General features: G+C 38.3%; 1 protein-coding gene across 1 annotated transcript; it reads right to left on the bottom strand.

Annotated features, from left to right (window-relative positions):
- Positions 1 to 16,711: 16,711 nt before the first annotated feature.
- Clec14a (C-type lectin domain containing 14A) lies at positions 16,712 to 19,669 on the bottom strand. Its single transcript, XM_048415640.3, has one exon. It carries the CDS (start codon positions 19,318 to 19,320, stop codon positions 17,854 to 17,856), a length of 1,467 nt encoding a protein of 488 aa, XP_048271597.3. The 5' UTR covers positions 19,321 to 19,669; the 3' UTR covers positions 16,712 to 17,853.
- Positions 19,670 to 24,531: the final 4,862 nt, after the last annotated feature.

The raw sequence follows: 24,531 nt of genomic DNA, 5'->3' as shown, positions 1-24,531 counted from the left end.
AAATAGTGCAATAATAGAAAGTAAAAAAAGACGTAAGGCAGAAAGCAAAAAAGCGACAGTTTGTGTAAATCCTGTTTTGTAGTTAATTACTTGAAACACGCAAATTAGAAAATGGAGATTATAAAATGTGTTTATGAAATGGTCCAAATACATGCTTCCTAATCTAGAGTCAGGCATGCTGCCAATGTACCATGAGGCACATCACACATGCTTTCTAAAGAGGGTTGAATTTTCATCAAAACTCAAGAGAATCAGAAACTGAAAGATATGTAAAGACACATCAGTCAAGAAATGGCCATAAGACAGTTAGCATTGCAATGTTAATTTCAGAAAAAAATAGACTTTAAAACAAACAAGCACATACAAAAAATAAACTCTCATTAAAGTTAAGGGGGGACATCTGATAACAATGAAGGGATTCATCTATCACGACATTCAGTCATTATGAACATACATGCACATAACAGAACTCCCAAGTACATGATAAACAGCCTCGCAGAACTGAAGGGGAAAAACGGGCAACAAAAAAATACCACCTATATAACAGTTAAAAGGAGATCAGATGAAATTTAAAAAAAAAAAATTAAACACTGTAGGTACACAGGTCCCCATTTTTCCCCGAGGCGCTATGCAGGGCTGTTCTGCTTCCTGGTTCCACTGCATCAGCTTGAGGGTGTAGCATAGAACTGCCCTCTCTTGTTATGTTAATTTCACCTACGGCCCAAGGGTGTAGCTTAGAGAGAACTCTCCCTTTACTGTTATGGTAATTCCACCTGCAAGCAAGGTTCTCGCCACAGGCAAGGTTCCCGGGTCAGCTTTTCTCTGAGCCTGAGCACGCCCACCTGGCTTCCTCTTTTCTCTGTTCAGCTGCTCTCCGACCTTGGGTGCAGTCCCCTGACTTTTCTCTTTCCTTGTTCCTGATGCGGGGCTGGTGTCTTTCTGCCCCACAGTATATATACCCGACTTATGCTTAATAAAGCTGCCATTTGCCACTTGCTCTTTGGCAGATGAGCCGGTCTCTTTGTGTGTGTCGTCTGTTCAAACCCCTAGGACAGCCGTCCTTTCTCGTGGGCTCGAGTCAGGAAAGCGCGCGCCTGTTTCGAGGTTCGGGTGTCCACAAAAAAGTGCAAAAGCTTACAAAACACTGTAAACAAACTGGAAAACTACCAGATAATTGCTGAACACATTGTTGTCTCCAACAACATAGAGTGTTTCTCAGGCCCCAAGATAAACCATAATAAAACCTCAGTTCTTATAAAACACTGCAACTATAAAATATACTTTCCAGCACAAAGCAATGATAGTAAAATACCACAAGAAAAATATTAGTCATTTTTAAAATTTGTAGCAGTTAAACATTACCATCCTATATAATTTTGTATTAAATGAAAAAAGTCACTAAGAAAATTCAGAACCATTCTAGAGATAAATCAAGCTGATACCGTAACATGACCAAATTTTTTGATTTCTCTAAAGAATTGCCTTTGGGGGGATTTACGCTGTTAATTCACAAATTCACATACTATAAAATGAATAAAGTCAATAACTTAACTTCCTATTCTAAGAAACTAGAAAAAGGTCAAAATAAAGACCAAACAAGAAAAAAGGAGGAAACAACAACAGTGAATTAGAAATAAATAAAATATAGAATAGAAATAAAATAGAGAAAATCAATGGCCCCCAAAATTTGTATTATTGAAAAGATATTTGTAAAAGTTAGAAATTTATATGTAGTGCCTAAGAAACTCCCATTACTAGATGGGGCCACCTCTTTCATTGTAGGAGTAAGTATTCAGAGTGCATCACACATGCTGCTGGGCCGTACCTGTCTGTATAGTTAGAATATTCTCCCTCTTTCATAGCCTTCAGAGACAACAGATTTCTTTCTTACTATGATATACATTTTCTCAGAGACACACACTACAGTCAAAAAATGTGCCACAGCTGCACCAGCTGGAAGTAAACTCAACATTGCATTAAAATCTGATATACTGAGTCATGGCTAGAAACCAGAGCTGGTTCGTAAAGAGCATAACACAAAGGCGTGATAGAGATATCCATTTTACCAGATGTGCTGATCTCAACAGGAACATAATAAATATGAAAGAGGGAATATGATACTTGATAAAGATAATATTTATACTGTAATATATTGAAATCAAAATGGGTGAAATGACTGATGAAGACTTCAAACGAGTAATTAAAAAGAAACATGTACATATATGTATTTATATATGGGCATACAAAAATAAATAGGGATTTATATCAATATATAGATGATATATATGTCAATATATATCATCTATATATCAATATATAGATGATATAGACATTGATTTTGATATAGATAGGTACAGACAATTGATCTTAGACATGAAACATTATGCCAAATTATCAAAAATACAAGACTGAGAAAGAATTTTAAAATCTGAAAAAGAAAAGATCTAGGTCACATTTAAGGGAAATACCTAAGACTAACAGTGGATTTCTAAATGAAACAGTACAGGGTAGGTAGGTGTGGAATGATATATTTCAAGATTTGAGAAAAAATAACTGCCAACCAAGGTTTTTATACCAAAAAATTACTAGAAGGAAAGTATTGATTATAATCAGAGTGTATAGAAGAAATAGAGTCTGGATATACAATACTATGACCAATGAAATAAAGAGTTGACTCTTTCACAAATGAAAAGAATTGTCAAACTTTATTAAGAGAAAGACTACTAATAAAATTAGAGATGAAAAGGGAGATTCTGCAAGTAATACTACAAAAATTTAGATCATTAAGGGTTGCTCTGGGAAAACTACAAGCTAATGAATTTGAAAAAATCTAGAAGGCATGAGTGAACTCTTGGATACAAATTATCTAATGGAATCAAAGACTATAAGGTATGATTAGAATATAGATAAGATTAACATAGCTAAAAAAAGTTACCAATAAAGAGAAGCCCATGACTAGATGGCGTCCTTGTTAAATTTGGTGGGATTTCTAAAGATGAGTAAAGAGATGGCTCTCAAACTATCCCAAAGGGACTCTTTAATAAGAGGTTAAATTACCCTGTTGCCCTCACCTAACAATGATACACACAAAATTAAACTACAATTCAGTGCTATCTAGAAACATAGGTTTTAAGATCTTCAAAGTACTACCAAATAGAATATAATATAGTAAATGGCATATTAAAAATGGTTTCACTCTTGAGATGCAAGATATGCTGATCATACACAAATTAAGCTGTCATATGAAAGACTGAATATTAAAATTTATGTGATAATATATGCAGAAAATAATTTAATAAAATTAAATACAGATTAATGAAAATATCAACAATTAGGTATAGGAAGATCATATGTCAGAACAAAATGAAACCCCTACTTGACAAGTTTTTAGCCAATGCCATATTGAAGTTGAGTATGGAAGGTGTGACCTATAGTGTTTGCATTAACACTCACTGCTTTTATCTAATCTATTACTAGAAGCATTACATAAGGAATCAGTCAAGAGAAATAAATAAAAGGCATAGAATTAGTAGGGTAAGAAATCCATATGCCACTGTTTGTAAATGATATGATTGTATACATATTAAAAGCTAAGTGTTTCATTATAACTGAAAAGTAAATTTCGTAAATGTCTATATAGCAATAATAAGCTTGCTGAAAAACAAATCATAAAGACAATCCAACTTAAAGGAGGCATATACACACATTTGGTGTGGAAAGTCCTTCTGTATATGTGTAGATAAATAATTTACATTGGTATTAACCTTGGTTTATTGATACAAATTTAAGATCAATTTTTAAATATACATATAAATATGTATATTTCTGGTGTGGGAGAATTATCTGTATTCTGTCAATCACATTTTAATAAAACGCTGATTGGCCAGGCAGGCAGTATAGGCAGGAAAGCCAGACAGGAAGTAGGGGTGGAGCAAAGAGACTGGGAGTATTCTGGGAATCAGGAAGCTCCCTCGGCAGGCACTCCTGCGCAGACCACTGGAGAGGAAAGATGTAAGCTGCCCCACTGGAAAAGGTACTGAGCCATGTGCTAACGTAGATAAGGATAATGGGATAACATAAGTTATAAGAGCTAATAAGTAGCCTGACCTAATGGGCCAATCAGCTTTATAACTTATAGAGATCTCTGTGTGATTGATTTTCTCTGGGACTTGCCGGCTATGGGGTACCAGGCGGGAACAGATACCCCAACAAGCCGGCCCCTCGTGTTACATATTTCTGCTCTTGATTAAGGTATTATATCTGTGCAGCTCACTTAAAAATGTAATGCATACCTCTGTCTGATGTGGGGTTAGTGAAGATCTTTTTCCATTCGGTAGGCTGTCGTTTTGTCTTGTTGACCATGTCCTTTGCTTTATAGAAGCTTTTCAGTTTCAGAAGGTCCCATTTATTATTTCTGTCAGTGTCTGTGCTACTGGGGTTATATTTAGGAAGTGATCTACTGTGCCAGTGCGTTCAAGTATATTTCCCACTTTCTCTTCTATAAAGTTCAGTGTGGCTGACTTTATGTTGAGGTCTTTGATCCATTTGGACTTGAGTTTTGTGCATGGTGATAGATATGGATCTATTTTCATTCTTCCACATGTTGATATCCAGTTATGCCAGTACCATTTGTTAAATATGCTTTCTTTTTTCCATTTTTTTATTTTTAGCTTCTTTGTCAAAATCAGGTGTTCAATGGTGTATGAATTCATATCTGGATCTTCTATTTGCTTCCAGACAGAGGTCTAATCTCCAAAATGTACAAAAACTCAAGAAATTGGTCATCAAAAGAACAAATAATGCAATAAAAAATGGAGTACAGACCTAAACAGAGAATTCTCAACAGAGGAATCTAAAATGATTAAAAGACACTTAAGAAAATGTTCAACATACTTAGTCATCAGAGAAAAGCAAATCAAAACAACTCTAAGATTCCATCTTATACCTGTAAGAATGGCCAAGATCAAAAACACGGTTAACAACTTATGCTGGAGAGGTTGTGGGGTAAAGGGAACACTTCGGCATTTTTGGCAAGGATGCAAGCTGGTACAGCCCTTTTTGATGCCAGTGTGACAATTTCTCAGAAAATTAGGAAACGACTTTCCTCAAGACCCAGTAATGTCACTTTTGGGTATATATCCAAAGGATGCTCAATTGTGCCACAAGGACATGTGCTCAACTATGTTCATAGCAGCATTGTTTGTCATAGCCAGAACCTGAAAACAACCTAAATGCCCCTTTACGGAAGAATCGATAAGAAAAATGTTGTACATTTACTCAATGGAGTACTAGACATCAGAAAAAAATAACAACATCTTGAATTTTGCAGGCAAATGGATAGAGCTAGAAAACATCTTTTTGAGTGAGGTAACACAGACACAGAAAGACAATTATCGTATGTACTCACTCATAAGTGGTTTTTAAGCAGAAAGCAAAGAAAACCAGCTCACAAATCACAATCTCAGAGAACCTAGACAACAATGAGGACCCTAAGAGAGACATAGATGTAATCTACATGGGAAGTAGAAAAAGACAAGATGTTCTGAGTAAATTGGGAGCACGGGGACCTTGGGAGAGGGTTGAAGAGAAGGGGTGAGGCAGGGAGGGGAGCAGAGAAAAATGTAGAATTCAATAAAAATCAAGAAAAAATAGGAAAAAAAGTAATGCATAGTTAAAAATATAAATTAATGGGGCTGGAGAGATGGCTCAGTGGTTAAGAGTACTGACTGCTCTTCCAGAGGACCCGGGTTCAATTCCCAGCACCCACATGGCAGCTCACAACTGTCTGAAGATCCAGTTGCAGGGGGTCTGACACCTTCACACCAATGCACATAAAATAAAGTTAAATAAACCATAAAAAATATAAATTAATAAATAGCCATCTATAATAATCAAACTTGTAGTTACGTTGTTATATTTTCTAAATGTACAGAGATATATGTTGAGTGAGATTTTCTGTCCTATTAAGTTCCTGCAGTCATTTAGCCCCAAAGAAATCACACAGAGTTCTACATTTGTTATAAACTGATTGGCCCATTAGCTCAGGTTTCTTATTAACTCTTATAACTAATATTAGCCCATTATTCTTGTCTAGGCAAGCCACATGGCTCAGTACATCTTACTTCTTCTGTGGTTGGGTCATGACTGCGGACCAAACTTTCCTCTTCCCAGAGTTCTCCTGTTCTTGCTGCCTGTCTCTACTTACTGCCGGGTTGTCTTGCCTATACTTCCTGCCTGGCTAATGGCCAATCGGAATTTTATTAAAAATCAATTGGCAGCGTACAAACCATTGAACCACAGCAGATATATTGCAAATAGATAGTCATTCTTCAACCCTTTTAAAGACCTACAGAATATGGCATTTAAAATGTTTTAAGAACTTAGGACTTTTCATGACAATGTGCCACATCTGTTCCAGGTAGCACCTATCTACTTCAGGAAGAAGATGACATCAAAGAGGCTCCTCATGCAGTTTGTTACCCATTTAGACAAGAAATTGTTCCATTTAGACAAAAAATTGCTCTTGCTTGGTCTGCTTGATGGTATGCTTCATAAACTAGACATGCAGGACCCCCCCCCAAAAAAATGACTGCCTAAAGTAGGTGAGATAGCACTTCAGGATCCCTGCTTCATGAAAGAGTCTATCAGACATTCTACAGAACACAGAAAAGTAACTGGCAAACTCCCAATATATAAAAAAAACTGTCTTTAAAATTTTCTGCTTCATAAAAAGTCTGCCAGATACTATGGGCCTGTAGGTTGAAGATAAAAACCAATGTTACAATAAAACTCTGGGTGATTATCCAGGCCAAAAAATGTCTCTGCCAATTCTAGACTTTTAAAAGTTGCTTGTAATATACTTCCTGTTTACTTAGATAATATATGTCTTTCCGGGGTCTTTAATGAAGTTTAAAAACAGATAGTTACAGTTATAATTGTTCTTAGTTATAATAAAAATAAACTATATATAAAAGTTTAGACTCACAAAGATAAGATGATAAATTATTTTTCTTAATTTTACAAATGTAAATGGATTAAATATTATAACTATAATTCTTGCTTAATAACTTTTGTATATGTAATTTTACTATGTTAAAGTTAAAAAATTTCCTTTTTAATTGGACAGAAAAGGGGAAATTGTGTGGGAAGCCTTTCTGTATATGTGTTGTTTTTATTGGTTAATGAATAAAGAAGCTGCTTGGGCCTATGACAGGGCAGAATAAAGCAAGGTGGAAATTCCAAGCAGAGATAGAGGAGGAAAGACGGCAGAGTAAAGGAAATGCCATGTAACTGCCAAAGGAGACAGACATCACTGGAATTTTGCCCAGTAAGCCACAGATTTGGGGTGACACACAAAATAATAAAAATGGGTAAATTTAAAATGTAAGAGTTAGTTAATAAGAAACCTAAGCTAATAGGCCAAGCAGTGTTTTAATTGGTATACTTTCTGTGTGATCATTTTGAGTCTGGGTGGCCAGGAAACAAACAGTCTCTACTTACACACATGCAAAATAGCATAGAAATAAACTTAACAAGAATGTCAAAGACCTTTAAAATAAAATTATATAATAATGAGTAAATTTGACACTAGCAGGTAGAAATACCTCCTATATTCATGGACTAAAAGAATTAATATTGTTAAAATATAAATACTACTCAAAGTGATTTATATTTTGAGTACAACATCCACAAAAATGCCAATGATGTTTCTTATATAACTAGGAAAACAACTGTTGACAGAAGATTCTGTCCTGCCAGGTCCCACAGCCATTCATTCCCAAAGAAACACACAGATGTCTACATTAATTATAAACTGGTTGGCCTATTAGCTCAGCAATAATATTATTAACTAACTCTTACATACAAAATTAACCCATAATTCTCATCTGTGTTACTCATGTGGCTTGGTACCTTTTATCACTGAGGCATTCTCATCTTGTCTCCTCTGTGTCTGGGTGATAACTGCAGACTGAGCCTTTCCTTTTCCCAGAATTCTCCTGTTCTGGTTTCCCCACTTGTACTTCCTCCCTGGCTACTGCATTTTGTTAAAGCAATACAAGTAACAAATCTTTACAAGGTACAGACCATTGTCCCACAGCACTTTCCTTTTTTCTTTTTCAAAGCAAGAATTCTGAATCTAACCTCCATTGTTTAGCTTTTTTTCCTGACCATTATCTATAACAACTTGTAACCAACACTCTAAACAAAGACAAACATCCATAATTCATATTTGGGGGATATGAGCATAGTTTTCTAGGTTACTCCTGCTGATTGGGGGCACTGGTAATCTTATGGGAACCTGATATGGGATTCCCCTCTGTATGCTGTGAATACCATTGGTTAATAAAGAAACTGTCTTGACCTGTGAAAGGGCAAAAGAACAGAGCTAGGTGGGGAAAACTAAACTGAATGCTGGGAGAGAAAAGGTGGAGTTAAGAGAAGCCATGTAGCCCCGCTGGAGACAGATGCAAGAACTTTACCGGGTAAGTGACAGCCTTGTAGCGATACACAAATCAATAGAAATGGGTTAAATTAATATGTAAGAGTTAACCAATAAGAAACTAGAGCAAGGGCTGGAGAGATGGCTCAGAGGTTAAGAGCACTGCCTGCTCTTCCTAAAGGTCCTGAGTTCAATTCCCAGCAACCACATGGTGGCTCACAGCCATCCGTAATGGGGTCTGGTGCCCTCTTCTGGCCTGCAGGCATACACACAGACAGAATATTGTATACATAATAAATAAATATTTAAAAAAAAAAGAAGCTAGAGCAAACAGGCTGAGCTGTGATTTAATTAATATAGTTTTTGTGTGGTTTTCTCTGGAGTCTGGGTGGCCAGGAAATGAACAAGCAGCCTCCTACTACAAACCGGTGCTCCAACGTGTACTAGTTATATCCACGTAAAACCTGAGAGAGTTTGGGAAGTATTTCTAGGCACATTAAAAAAAGAAGAAGAAGAAGCATGGCTTAATACCATGGCTCCATTAAGAGAGGTTTTCCTGATTCAGTGGTAGCAGGGGAAAATGCCACACAGTTTTGAAACAGTGGCTTCCTGGGCTGTGCTGCCAGCATGAATTCTTGTCCTTTTAGAAGGCTGACCATTCAAATGGGGTTTGTGAACAAACTGCTATAACTTACTTAATGGCAACATATACCCGCTGTATGCCTGGAAATGGGGCTGTGAGCATGGCTCACACTAAACAAACCTTCACCTGACCATGTTGGACTGGGCAAAGCCAAAAGGCAGAGCAGCCTTAAAAATACTTAGCATTTTAAGACACACTCCTGGACAGAAAAGAATTAAAGATACACAATAAGATATATTCAGACATAAAAGAACTTTAAATGAGTCACAGTGTTGGATAAATGTAGATAGACTTGGGAGAGAGTAGAAAAAGAGTATAGAGAGGTTGTCATTTGGTCTATGGTTATGTTGCTTTGGAAAAGAGGTTCTTCTTTTGTTTCCACAAAGGATGACAACCTGTGGAATCCTTTCAGAATAATGCAATTTGACACACCAAAACCCCCCAAAAAGTCACCATGAACACCCCGAAAAATGACTTTGCCCAACATAAAAACAGGAAACAGTTTGAAAAGAACTATGCCCAAATTCCCTAAATGATGGCTTATAAATGTTTGTTTATATTTAAAGGGGGATATGTTATAGACATTTTTATTGGTATGGATCTTGATTTATTGATAAAAATTCATGATCAGATTTGTTATATGTATATTTCTGCTTTTGATAAAGGTATTGTGTTTGTGTGGCTCATTTAAAAATGTAACGTATAATTAAGAAATATGTGTTAATAGATAATCATCTGTAATAATCAAACTTGTAGTCATGTTAGTTAGGTTTTCTGTTTTTATAGAGATATGTTTAAGTTAGATAGGTATTCTTCAAATCTTTCAGAGAACTTCAGAATATGGCATTTAAAATATTTTAAGAACTTACGACTTTTTATGACAATGAGACACATTAGCTCCTGGCAGCACCAATTACTTCCAGAGGAAAATGGGCATCGAAGAGGATTCTTATGACGTTAGTTAGCCATTTGGGCAAGAATCTGCTCTTGCCTAGACTGCTTGATGCTATGCTGTATGAATTGGACATGCAGGACCCACAGAGAAATGACTGGTGAACTTGCCTAAAGGTGACACAGTCCTTCAGGGTTTCTGCTTCATGAAAGAGTCTGTCAGACATTCTGCAAGATACAAAAGAAAGTGACTGACAAACTGCCATATAGGCCGGACTGTCTTTGAAATTTCCTGCTTCATGAAAAAGTCTGACAGACACTATGGGCCTGTAGGCTGAATATGGATGCCCCAATGGTACAGAAGAACTTTGAGTGACTGTTCAAGCAACGAGATGTCTCTGTTAATTATATAGTTTTGGAAGTTGCTTACAATGTACTCCCTGTTTACTTAGGTGGTATTATATCTTCCTGGAGTCTTTGTTGGAGTTGAAGAATAGATAGTTATAATTTTTGTTTTCCTTAATTATGACAAAGATAAAGTAGATATGAATATTGTAATTGTAATTCTTGCTTGATACCTGTTTTGCTATATGTAATTTTACTATGTTAAAGTTAAAACTTTCCTCTAATTTAAACAGAAAAAATGTCTTGGCCTGTGATAGAACAAAAGAATAGAGCTAGGTGAGGAAAACTAAATTGAATGCAAAGAGAAGAAAGGTGGAGTTGAGAGAAGCCATGTAGCCCTGCTGGAGACAGATGCTGGAACTTTACCCAGTAAGTCATAGCCTTGTGGCAATACACAGATTGATAGAAATGGGTTAAATCAATATGTAAGAGCTAGCCAATAAAAAGCTAGAGCTATTAGGTTAAGCAGTGATTTAATTAATACAGTTTCTGTGTGGTTATTTTTGGAGTCTGGGTGGCTAGGAAATGAACAAGCAGCCTCCAACAACAGGGACCTAAAGAAAATTTAGGATTATGGTCAAGTTTTGACTGGAATATTCTGTGAGGCTTGATCTTCTCAACCAGCAGTCTTCAGGCTCTTCTGGATGTAGAACTCAGAGGAAACTATAACAGAGGTCTTCTGAAATGTTGGAAAATCTCCTACCAGAGATTTTTCAGGGTTTCTTCCTTGATCTATCCTGATTTTTCTTAAACCAGAATGAATCCACAGCCTCTCATTTCCTGTGGAAACAAAAACAAAAACCTCTTCTCCAAAGTAACATATATTTTGACTTAAAATTTGAAGTTAATACATTTTCAAATTATATATGTTGTATTCATCCAGCAGCATTTGTAATCGAATGTCTTTTAGCAGCATTGTTCCTTCCTCAACCATCAATCCATTCAAAGACAACACAATAACATTTAGTATCCAGATTCTCTGTGTATTTTCCATCTTTACAACTGAATCCTCCCCATTCCTTAGCTTTCTGAGATTCTAGCTTCATGGTGGAGCCATGGTGGTACGAGCCATGTTTATTGCCAGAACTCTATGGAGTTCCAAGGTTCCTGCCACCAACAAGAAACATTTATAAACACCATTTAAGTGTTTGGTGGTGGGGACTTGTAAAAGAGTTGCAAGATTTTTACAGTTAAAGCTGAGCCAGGAAGCCTCTCTTAAATGAGACGTGCTTGCCTCTAGCAAGCAGAGCCCACTTGAGAAAATGCTGCTACCAAGAAACCGTGATTAATTCTGTTCCTTTTGTGTCTAGAATTACTTCCCAAGACCTCTCAGGTTTTAAGTGGATTAAGTTGTCTATGGTAGTACCATTTGTTGACAGAACTTTCCTCCCACCCAGTCCTGCAGTTGTTCAGTCCCAAAGACACACAGAGGCCTACATTAATTATAAACTGGTTGGCCTATTAGCTCAGGCTTCTTATTACCTGATTCTTAAACCCCAAATTAACTCATAATTCTTACCTGTGTTAGCAACATGGCTTGGTACCTTTTAACAGTGAGGCATTCTCATCTTACTTCCTCTTCATCTGGGTGACAACTGCAGACTGTGCCTTTTCTCTTCCCAGAATTCACGTATTCTGGTTACCTTGCCTATACTTCCTGCATGGTCATATCTTGATTTCTGGATCTGAGCTCTATGGTCCTTCCTCTCCACGGGTAGAAAATTCCAAAGATAATGAAGATAGTATTTTACAAAGAGAAATTCCTGCCATTCAGTATTAACAAAAGTTTTAGAAAATTAGCCATAAAGATGAATGCCAAACTCTAACTGGTGGAGTAGGTGTTAATAACTACCTTTTGGTAAAAGGGATACTGAGTAAATATCTAAGCTAATGAAAATTTGGGATATTTATTTGCTGAAATTCACCAATTTTACAAGGTGAAAGGACTTAAATACTGTTTATTTTTATATCCATGGAATGGAAATATTATCAAACCTCATCATCTTAGGTTAATGTCTATAAGAGCATGCTATGAAAGATACAAGCAACCTTAAAATTTGTAAGGATTTCCAAATGATCCTGAATAGGATGAAGCAATCTTGAGTAAAAGGAACGAAGCTGGATGTAGCATAATATTTTATTTTAAGACATAGTACAAAACCATAGTAACAGTAAAATATTCTATTGGCCCAAGAATGAGTTACCTAGACTAATGAAACGGAATAGAAGACTTAAGACACATTCAATGAATTTTCAGGTACCTGATTTTAGGCAAATTTTCCAAAACTTTACACTGAAAAAGTGTGGCCACTTTTACAAATAGTTCAGAGGAAACTGTATATCACTAGGCAAAAGATTAAATCTTGACAGCTGTCTATCACTTTATACAAAACTCAATTTAAAATTGGTCAAAAGCCTTACATTCTACAATTACTAGAGAAAAGCACAGCTAAACATTTTAAGATATTGGTATATGCAATGATTTTCTGTATAAGCTTCCAAAGAACACAGGAAAAGTTTAAACCTTTAGAAAGACTATTACAACATACCAAAAAAGAGAAAAATCTTTGTATGATGAAACTTCTCTACTTAGGCCTGAGATTTCTCCAATGGGAGAAAATGTATGCCAACTATACAAAAAGGGGTGACTCTCCAGAGCATACAAACAATAGCAAACAGGGAATTCAATTCAAGCTTCATAGAACATCTGAATAGACACTTTTCTGGAGAAGATATAAAATAATTCGTTAATTTATAAAAAACTATTCAAGATCATTTGTCATCAGAAAATTATAAATCAAATCTATAATAAGATACCACCTTCCTCCAGTTAGGATGGTTTTGAGTGATGGTAAAATTATAATAATTATAATAATAAACAATACTAATATCCATAATAGTAGTAAAGCGAAATGACAGAAAAAGTCAAAGATGTGAAGATGAAGGAATTGGGAACATTTTTGGTGGAAATGTAAACTTGTACAACTGCCGTGGAAACAGCATAACTGAAAGTAGAAATGTTATATAATCCAACTATACCACTTTGGCTATATATCTAAAGGAAATAAAATCAACGTATAAAAGAAGATACCTGCCAATCTGGGCTTATTGTAGCACTGTTCTCAGTAGACAGGACATAGCCTAAAGGTCTATGAACAGATGAATGGATAAACAAATCATAAAATAGATAACAACAGACTTGCTCCATACAAAACATGCTTGAAAATCTAATTGTGAACTCTATTAATTTCCACAATTATTGTGTCCATAAAAATTATTGTGCTTGAGAATATTTTGGTGATGAAAATGTTTTTAAGCTTACTTACAAAGATGGCTGCACAATTTTGTAAATCTACTACACTTTTATTATACTTCCGATAGGAGGATTTTATGATATACTAAGTTTGCTTTATTAAAGTTGTTAACAAATGATCAATAAACATCAAGAACAAAAGAACAAAAAAACTAATTAATCATTAGTTAAATTAACTGACTTTTAATCCATGGTCCAAACAAACAAAAAACAGAGGAAGAATACTCAAATGGAAGAGGGGAGGTTACTAAGTACAAATATTATGTGCGATCAGATGACAGCAAGTTAGATAAGAAATAAACAGAAACATGTTTGGAGCAAACTATAGTATCAGCTGGAAACTTGCTTATTAACAGTTTGGCAAAACAACTATAATTCTATGATTTTTGGATATATATTCTTTTCTTCTTTTTTCTTTTATTGAAAATAGATTCTTTGCACATATAATGTCTCTTGTCTTAGAGAAGGCATAATTTGCTCATTCCTTTTACATTTTCAAAACTTTCTTGTTCTTTAGTAATTTCAGGCATGTACAGTGAATTCCAATCATCCCCACTGCTCACATCTCTCCACCTGCCATCTCCTCTGATACCACACACCACAGCATCTTCTGCCCAACTTCTTATCCTCTTTTTAATCCGCTGACTTCAGTTAGGGCTGCCCAATGTGGATGCATGTAGGGATAGCCACTGGGAAAATGAGCAACCTACCAGGAGCCATACCCGTGAAGAGGGCTAATTCTCCCTCTCAACCACCAGCTGCCAATAACTCTCCTAAGATAGGTGAGGCCTTGTGGACCTCTGCCTTGTGCTATGTAGAACGCCGCTTGGCTTGATCTTGTGCAGGTCTTGGGTGGTCAACCACAGCTGCTATAATTGTACGAGCACAATGGCTCTGTCATGTCCCAAAGACATATTTACAGCAGCTCCCCATGACCTTTAGCTCTGACTATCTGTCTGTTCCCTCTTCCACAATGAAACATGCACAGATGCCCATTTGCAGCTGGGCACTTGTTCTCTATATTTTGACCAGTTGTGAGTCTCTTTGTTAACCATCATCCTTTGTAATAAGCTTCCCTAACGAGGCAGTGGGAACTTCATAGATCTATGGTTATAATAATAAGGATTTGGAAGGAGGTTTGATACTATGTCTATTTTGAAAATAATGGTACTTGGTTCATGTCTAGGGCCTATGAGTTCCCCAGTCATGGTTCTTAGTCATATGAGTTTCCTCCTGTAGAACAAGCTTAAGCTAATTTTGAACCTGCTGGCTGTTGATTACTCTGCTAACATTCACAGAAAGCAACTGTTTTTTAGTAAACTTTCAACCTCAGTATATGTAATATTTTTAAAAAAATAAAGAAAAATAGAAAAATGGTTTCATCTCAGGGTACTCTTCTTTGAGAGGATCACTAATTTAAAAAAGGAAGAATGTCAAAGTTGAACCAACAACAATTTGCCTCTAATCACAGGAAAATTCATTAAAGCACAGTTCTTAACACTACACTTGAAAGTCTGACTTTGAGGTCTGGGTTGGGGGAGAGCTTTAGCGTCACCTTAATTTGTGTGGCTATGGAATGGATGGCAAAAATAAAGTGGAGGTCACTGGGTATAGAGAATAGAATAGCTGAAGTGCATGGGCACTATATTTTATGCAAAAATTGGTCTTATTATGTAAAATATGACAGGATTTAGAGTAGGAAAAAGACTGTAGGAGAGATTCCATGTTTAGTTGTAAGGAAAGAGTGAGGAGGAAACTGAAAGGTGAATATGTGTGGAGGGTTTTTACTGACAAAGGAATGAACCCAAAGATGTTGAGAACATAGTAGGCAGTAGAGAAATAGTGGTAAGAACATTACCCCTAGCTACAAATATACACAATGGGCTATGTGCTTGACTGGCCTTATTCTACCATTGTATTAACGTTTCTGAGAAGCCAGCACCATAGCCAGAAATCAAAGGAAGTTCTTCTTTGTCTAGTCTGTCAAAAAATTTAAGATGTAAGCAGATAATGTTCTTTAATTCTTCTCTGCTTCGTGAAGGAGAATAACAGAGGACAATAGTCAAGTAATTGGGTTGACATGATTTTTTTTCTCCACATATGGAATTTAGACCCCCTAGCTCCAGAGCGTCATCTGTTGCATGTTGTGTAATAAGTTAATTATGCATGCTCTGTTTTATTGAAAGAATAAAATAATTGAATCCTTCCTTAATACAAAATGTTTATGTATATTCATATATTCACACACACAACCATTTATCTATGCATGTATGTATATATGTGTCTATAAGTATATATGTATACATGTGTGTGTGAGTATGTGTTCAGTCCACTCATAGACGAGGCTATTTTTCAAGTTATAAAATCAAACAGAATATATCCTACTAGAATAGCTGTCACCACTACCGAGAGATCATATGGGGAGCAGACAACTATGATGCTAAGAACAAGTAAAACTCTAATACATAGCTGAGGAGTAGAGAAATTTGGGATGACCCATTTACTCATGTAGTTGTTAACTCTAGCTTTGAATTGAAGAACTTTAACAGTTGTTAATTCATATTAACTTGTGATTTTATTTATCTGTAAGAATTTAAAATTATATCCAAAATATGAAACAATCTAACTATGAATTTATTTCTTCAAATATTAAAACATATAATTATGTATATAACATAGATTCATATGTTGAGCTCTCTTAATTTTATGGATTATTTTATAATTGGCTATTTACTTACTTTAAATTAACTTTCCATGATATTCACAGTACAATCAAGAGTATAAAAAGTTATTCTAAAGAAATATAGCTCCAGTTTTACCCTACTTTAATTTCCTCCCATGGGTATGTTTATTTCTGTATCACTTCACATACCAACCTTTACAACACCTAAAAAAAAATATCTTGCCACTAACTGAGTGTTCTCCAAGTCCTTTCGATTTCACCAAATAGTTATTTTTATTATGCCTTAATTATTTTCCACACAAATGTGTGATTTTTATTATTTAATACCTCAAGTCATAACAAGATTACAAGTTTTTATTTATCATTTCTTACACCATTAATTATATGGAGAGCTGATTCACATAGTTTTGCCTGTGAAGACTCTTGTTCAATTTTAACAACCCCCTGATGCACACACACTGTCATTGTATACACACTCTATTGAGAAGAAACAGAGATGGGTTGACATTCAGGGTTTCCCCCTCCCCATAGATTAAATAGGGCACAAGAATCTAGCAACTTTGGAAAAAGCCAAGCTTCTTTTGCTTTAATGCACCCAGAAGGTTTCAGATCAATACTTAGCATTAACGTTTTAATTGAGAATTAACATCATCGTAATTGGAAGCGAGGATCGGCATCCTGATGTCTACAAGGTGGTTTGGAGAGGAAGGTCATTACATTGCAAGCACAAACATTGGGAAAGGAAGACACAAATCATTTGTTTCCACGGGCAAGGACACACAGTAAACACTTGGATTGGTGGTCAACTGTAATTTGCTCCTAGAGTCAGAAACTGGCAACCCTGCACTTAGAATTTATAGCAGAGCACACTGTCTCGGTGACTTTGAAAGCAAAGGATTAAAGAAAAAAGGGAAACTTCATTAGTTCCAAAAGAGCTAGGGTATAAGGACTTTTTCCCTCAAAGCACAGAATGTACTCACACCTCTTCCCAGCAGCCAGTTACTATCCTCAACATGTTGTATTCTTGGATAAACCCCTTTGCAAAAGTCAAACACATTTTAGTCTAGATTCTCAGCAATGTTTTATTATTTGCCTCAAAATTTAAACCCAGTCTATTCCCAGGCTGAATAATATAGACATTTCTTTTTCATTTTGATGAAAACAAATGTTTCAAAAATTGTGAAATTTTCTGCTTCCAATGCGAAAATACCTAAGCATTTCTCCAAATTCCCCCAGAACCCAGGAAAACGCCTCCTTCCATTTCCCACCCTGTCCTCCAGTACCAGTCTAAGGCCCACCACCACCTCTTCCACTTTCAGGGAATGAACGTGCTTTTCAGATTCAGCAGTCTGGTGGAGTAAAGAGAATTAATTTATTGGAAGGAGAACTTCTGTATGAACCATCAAGACAGAAATCTCTTCTCTCCCCATTTAGTGGAACTGAAAGTCTGCACAAGACACGCCCATTGGGTTGTTCCCCTAGGTGTCCCCTGAGCCAAGTGAGGACCCAGTCAGGGAGGCACCCTCAGCTCGGTCTCGCAGACCACAGTCCCCCACCTTCACCCCATTGTCAGTGCAGTGTGCAGAATTGGGGCTCAAAGCAGTGGCCTTAGCATTTCTTTCCACACCCCGTGAGTCCAAAGCTCCTTTCCTTGTCCTGGAGGAAGGGTTCTTGTGGAAGCAGAGTTTGAAAAGTCCCAGCACTGTCATGGTCAAGATCACCAACACGATTACTGCTATGCTCACAAGGATGAAGACCACCGTGGAGGAGGAGTCGAAAGTCGGGGCAACAGAGGGGGAAGTTGCGTAGTTCATTGTAGGGATCAAGCTTCCTGGTGGGCTGATGGTGACTTTTGGCTTGGTTTGAACAGTAGGTAAAGTACTCTGTGTTCCCCACTGAAGAATCTCGGAAATAGATGTCGCAAAACTATCTTGTCCAGTGACCCGGGGCATCTCTCCTAGCTTCTCGGGTACCTTGCCTGGCCAAATTCTGTTTGTCACTGGGTTGGCTGGAGTAGTTGATGCATGCCTCGTGGGCAGCTTGGTCCCCGCAACTGTTGCCTGTCCTTCCCCTTTCACCTCACAAGATCGTCTGTCCTTCCCCAGCTCAAAGCCTGCAGCACATTCGCAGGCGAAGCCTCCCAAGTGGTCTAGGCAGTCAGGGAGCTCCACGCACTTGCCATCACGAAGGTACCTCCCAGAGCAGGGACAGAGCACAGCCCCAGGGAAAAGCCCGTCCCAACGAGCGCCTGTCTCTTCCTGGATGCAGGTGGCCGAGACGGAGAGGTCCCCCCCGGGACATATCACACTCACCTCCGTCCCAGGAGGGCTGAAGTCCAGAGCGGAGCTGCTCAGTCGGAAGGGAGCACGGAAACTTAAGTTAGTGGCGGCTCCGGGGCGCGGCGCGGGGCACAGGGCCTCAAACTGATACTTGCACAAGTAGCCATCAGCGCGCAGGTGGCAGCTCATCTCCTTCCAGCCAGCAGGCTCCACTCCCCCGGTGACCTGGAGCCCCGCGCACTTTCGCACGGTGCAGGAAAGTTGTGGTTCCTCTACCCATGGCAGCGTGTTGTCCTCCGAGTCTCCTGCGTCCCGGGGCAGCCAGGCGAAACCCCTCAAAGGTTCTTTCTCTAGGGTACAGAAGGATCGGCCGCGCTCTAGAGCCACCCAGAACAGAAGGTCCTTGGAGCCTCCGCCAGGCCCGGGACCTGCACGCATGAGCGTGAGAACTGCACGCAATTCCGAGCCTGAGTGCACGGTGCTGAGAATCCCGCCGCGCAGGCTGCAGGCCTCCTCGGCTGCCCGCCGCTTGATGGTCGCGTGGTGCAGGCTGTAGCAAGCCCCCGAGGCAGAACAGGCAGCGCGATCTGCCGTGGGGTGCTCGCCACTCCCTGGCCCCGGCCAGAAGGCAGGACAGAGGAGGCACAAGGCAAGCGCAGGCCTCATCCTGGAGACTCAGGGTGCACAAAAGCTCCCAAGTCTCTGGCTTATCCAAGGGAACCCAGCTGTCTCTGGAGTCACCGCCCTCTACAGCCCTTTCTACCACCATGTGTGCCCTCCCCTCCCCTCTCCTGAACCCTCATCCTCCAGCAGCCAAAAGTCCCCACTGGACTCCCTTGGCCAACTACTTCCCCGAGGTCGTGACAGGAAATGTGTCCAGAGCCCTGCCAGGATCCGTGTGGCCCTGATTTATTCAGGGGTCAGAAACACAGCTGGCGCCTCAGCGCTGGGAACACACTGGGCCAACCGGGTCCAATGCCCCGCTTAGATAAGCAGGAGCAAAGAGAGTTGCCACAGAGATCAAGTGAGTCTCTTTCCTTGCTCAGGACTTATCTGGACTTTGGATCTTAGAATGCAGTGATGATCTTGGGCAGGAAGGACCCGAGTAGAGGAACTTGCCTGTGACTATAAGCCCACACCCGCCCATTGTGTTTGTGTCCGGGACGGTGGAGTTGGCGTCAGTATGATTTGTAGACTGTTCCAGGCTTGGGGAGGTTTCCTGAGCAAGCAAGGGATCTTGTGAGAAATGTTCCTGTGTCTTTCAAAGCTAGAGGCCTCACTCTTAAACCACTGATTTCCAGGGACTCTCTTTACGGAGTCAAAGGAAATCCAGTCATGCTAATTGTCAGCCGAAGAATCTAAATTTTTTTTTGGGGGGGGGGGATTTTCCATGGGAAATCGCTCCTCTGGTCAGCACTTGCCTTAAAAGTTTGCTTTTATTTCCCTGTGTTTATCTTTAAAATACCTATGTTGGTGGATGGGGGGTGGGCTGCGACAAACAATAGCCACAGGTCCCAACTGTTAGCTTACTAAGCTTCCTCACCACTACATGGGGTCAAAAATTAATCAAGCTAATATAATAGGTTATATGCAAATGAGTTCATGGTCTTATTAAGGCCAGCAACAACTGTGTGTGATTTATCCTTGAACTATGCAAATATCATTGTTCCCATAATTGTCTGCCAGTATTTGTAGCAGAGAAGAATAAAAGGAAGATAAAAGCTCAAAAATATTTTTTAAAAATTAAACTGTTTGTTCTATTATAATATACATTCTATATTGGAAAATAATACTATGTAATTTGAGAGCTGATTAAATCAGCCACCTCTGGTTGCAACGGCTGTTTTGTTTTAATGTACACACCATTTCAGCTGGAAGTGGGAGGAAAGTTTGAAAGTTTAAAGTCAGCATTACGAATGCTCTTTTATGTTTGCAGCAACTTAGAGAATTTTATATAGTTTTATAAAATCCATCATTTATCTGTCTTGACTCACAGTGGCAAATATCATGCACTTAAGAGCAGACAGACTTTCAGTTTAGCCCTTTTAAAGATGCACCGTGCTTACAAATTGTCTGTAATCAGAGTGAAAGTTGCCATCTCTGCTGCATCCCGATGCTCCTTTTGATCCATCTCTAGTGCATCCCGATGACTGTTTTGCTAGACTGAACTGTTTAGGTTAACAAGATGCAAGAAGGAAAATGTCAAGATAACATCTATATGGTCCCCTCTTGTTTTTGCCATTATTGCCACTCTTGTGGGAGCTCCATGTATCCCAAGAGGAAATAGTGGTCAGGAGGAATTGTCATCAAACTAGCCTGCTCTTGCTGACGAGTTTTTCTTCTATCCTGTTTCCCAATTTGAAGGACATGCCTTGGTCCTTCCTTTCTAATGTCTGAGTAAAAACATGACATTACATTTACATTAAGTAACAGTGTCTTATAAGAAAGAAGTGTAAAAAAAATCCAACAATCTACTTCAGTGAATTTCTATGATACTTAATCACCTACATCAATTCTATATGCTTTTGCAATCGCGCAATTGTGAACTGGGAAATGTGTCCCTGTACTGTAGTGTATTTTGACAAAATCTTTTTCAGAGCTAAGTAGTCAATGGAAGTTCTTAGATGTTTTGAAAACCAATTGGCATCAGAAGTGTTCTAGAATAAGCCAGAGTGAGTGGATAGCTTGCTTTATAAACACACGTTCTCACTTTCTGGCATTCCATGTAGTAGCTTATTAAAAGAGAGGAACAAACCAGCCATAACAATCGCATGTCATTGCTCTGACCATGCTTGAAAGCGTGTGAGAGAATTAGGGGGAAAATTACCCCAAAGAAAGACATATCTAATTTTTAATTGATTATTATCCTACATACAACTAACAGGTTTCAAAATTTTAAATATACCTGAAATAATGGCTAGAAAGAAAGCTTTTGTTTTTTTCAACCCTGTAGTAATTAGATGTCATTGTACCTCCACCAGAGATCAAATACTTGGCATGAATAAAATGTATGCCTCTGTGAATGCATACATCTCTGTGTCTGTCTGTCTGTCTGTGTCTGTGTACCTACGTTTGTTAGACATTTGTGTAGCCAGGAGGCTGTTCCACCACACATAATAACAGAATATTTGTAAAAGGTGTTTGGTGTGGTATTGTTCATATCAACAAAAGTAAAAATCCACCAAAATGCCCAGAAACATAAGATTGTAGTATATTCACTCAATAAATATGATATCCTTTTATCCTCAAATTAAAGAAATAATATGATTTAATCTTACCAACACAATGTTAAGTGATAAAAAGAACAAAATATTATACATAGACAATTTCTTATAGCTTTAAAGGTACAGAATGTATAGTTTAAATATACATAGATGTTTTAGGAAAATAGTTACAATTCAACAAGATAAGAACCACTTGATTCTTAAAAATAAGCAACGATAAAATAAATAAAAGCAGCTATATTTGAGCACATGATAGAGGAATGACGTGACCAAGTGCCAGAGTCTCAAATTAAAAGGTGGCATAAAGTTGTTGGCTCTATCTTCAAAAAGGATTTTCAACACATTGTCTTTTAATCCTGTAGTTTTATGGGTAAGTGCTTCAAATTTTGACTATTAGTAATCTGAAAGGCACAATAACTAAATATTTTCTTTCTTCTATTTACTTGCTATTTTTAATGATTAAAAATTATGTTTTTAATTTATTCTTTCCTATATTACATCCCAGCAGAAATTTTCCCCTTCTCCTCCCTCCTCTAGCCCCCATCCATTCTGCCTTCTTTTCCCTGCAGAAAATGGTAGGCCTCCCATAGATAGCAACCAAACATAGCATATCAAGTTGCAATAAGCTTAGACACCTCCTCTCCTAATAAAGCCTGACAAGACAGTTTAGTATGAGGGAACGGTCTCAAAAACAGGCAACAGAGTCAGAGACTGCCCCTACTCCCACTGTTAGGAGTCCCACAAGAAGACTAAGCTACACAATTGTCACAAATAAGCAGAGTTGCTAGGTCAGTGCCATGCAGGTTCCCTGATGGTTGATTCAGTTTCTGTGAACCCCTGTGAGTCCAGGTTAGTTGATTCTGTGGGTTTTCTTGTGGCGTCCTTGACCCTTCTGATTCCTACAATCCTTCTTCCCCTTCTTCTGCAGGATTATCTATTGTTTGACTGTGGGTTTCTACATCTGTTTCCAAGAGCTGCTAGATGAAGCCTTGCTTCATCCTCCATTACACTAAGCTCTTGTCTACAAATATAACCGAACATCATTGGGGAATCATTTTACTGACTTTGTTGTCAGTAATGTTGTTGTTGTTGTTGTGGTGGTGGTGGTGGTGGTGGTGGTGATGTTTGGTTATTTTAGCTATCTAGCCTCTGGTTCCTGGCCCTTTAGGTAGTGTCAAGGGTGAGCTCATTCTCATGGCATGACTCTCATCTTGGGCTAGCCATTGTTTGACCTCTCTTCTGATTTCTGTTTCACTTTTACCCCAGCAGATCTTGTAAACAAGACAAATTATAGGCTTAAGGTTTTGTGACTGGTTGGTGCCCATCCCTCTACTGGGAGACTTGCCTCGTTACAGAAGATGGCTGACTCAGGCTCTGTATCTCCCCATTACTAGGAGTTTAAGCTGGGGTCACCCTCCTGGATTCCTGGGAGTTTCCACTGCACTGGTTTTCTAGCTCATCCCTGAGACACCCCCCAGTTCCAGTTGTCTCTCCCAGTACTCTCTCCCTCTTTCCTTCCTGAGCCTGATCCCCACTGTTCCTAACCCTATCCAGTCCTTCCTACTCCTCCCTAGGGTGAGGGATATCTATTCTATTTCCCCTTCCCAGGCAGATTCATGTGTCCTCCCCTTAAGTCCTCCTTGTTGCATAGCTTCTCTGGGTCTGTGGATTATAGCATGGTTATCCTTACATTACAGCTAGTGTCCACTTATGAGTGAGAACATACCATGTTTGTCTGGGTTACCTCACTCAGGATTATTTTTCCTAGTTCCATCCATTTGCCTTGCATTGGTGGTATAGGGGTGAGCATATCTGCCTTCCATCCATTTACCTGCATATTTCTTGATGTCATTTTTGAAAAGCTAAGTAATATTCCATTGCATAAAAGTACCACATTTTCATTATCTATTCTTCAGTTTAGGGACATTTATGTTGTTTCTGGTTTACAGCTATTATGAGTAAAGCTGCCATGAATATAGTTGAACATGTGTCCTGTGGTAGGATGAAGTATCCTCAGGGTATATGCCCAAGTGGTATAGCTAGTCATGAGGTAGATCAATTAACAATTTACTGAGAAACTGCTGTGTTTCTTTCCAAAGTGGTTGTACAAGCTTGCAGTCCCATCAGCAATAGAGAAGTGCTTCCTTTGCTCTACATTCTCTCCAGCATGAGCTATCACTTGTGTTGATCTTGGCAATTCTGACTGGTGTAAAATGGAAATTTAGAGTCATTTTGATTTGAATTTCCCTAATGGCTAAGGATATTGAACATTTTTTTTAAGTGCTTCTCTCGGCCAATTGAGATTCCTCTGTTGTGAATTCTCTATTTAGATCCGTACCCCATTTTTAACTGGATTATTTGGTTTCTTTGGTGTCTAGTCTCTTGAGTTCTTTATATATTTTGGAAATTAGCCCTCTGTCAGATGTGGGACTGATGAGGATCTTTTTCCATTTGGTGGATTGCTGTTGTGTTCTCTTAATAGTATCCTTTGCTCCTTAAAGAGGTTTTTTGGTTTCATGAGTCTGATTTATTAGTTGTTTATCTTAGTCCCTGCACTATTTGTGTTCTATTCAGAAAGCCATCTCCTATTACAGTGTGTTCAAGATTATTTCCCACTTTCTCTTCTCTCAGGTTCAGTATAGCTGGTTTTATA

Source organism: Myodes glareolus, chromosome 11, assembly GCF_982192425.1.
Source record: "Myodes glareolus chromosome 11, mMyoGla1.1, whole genome shotgun sequence".
In the NCBI taxonomy this organism is placed as follows: Eukaryota; Metazoa; Chordata; class Mammalia; order Rodentia; family Cricetidae; genus Myodes; species Myodes glareolus.
Note: the sequence above shows the minus strand (reverse complement) of the source record. Positions and strands in the feature narration are given on the sequence as shown.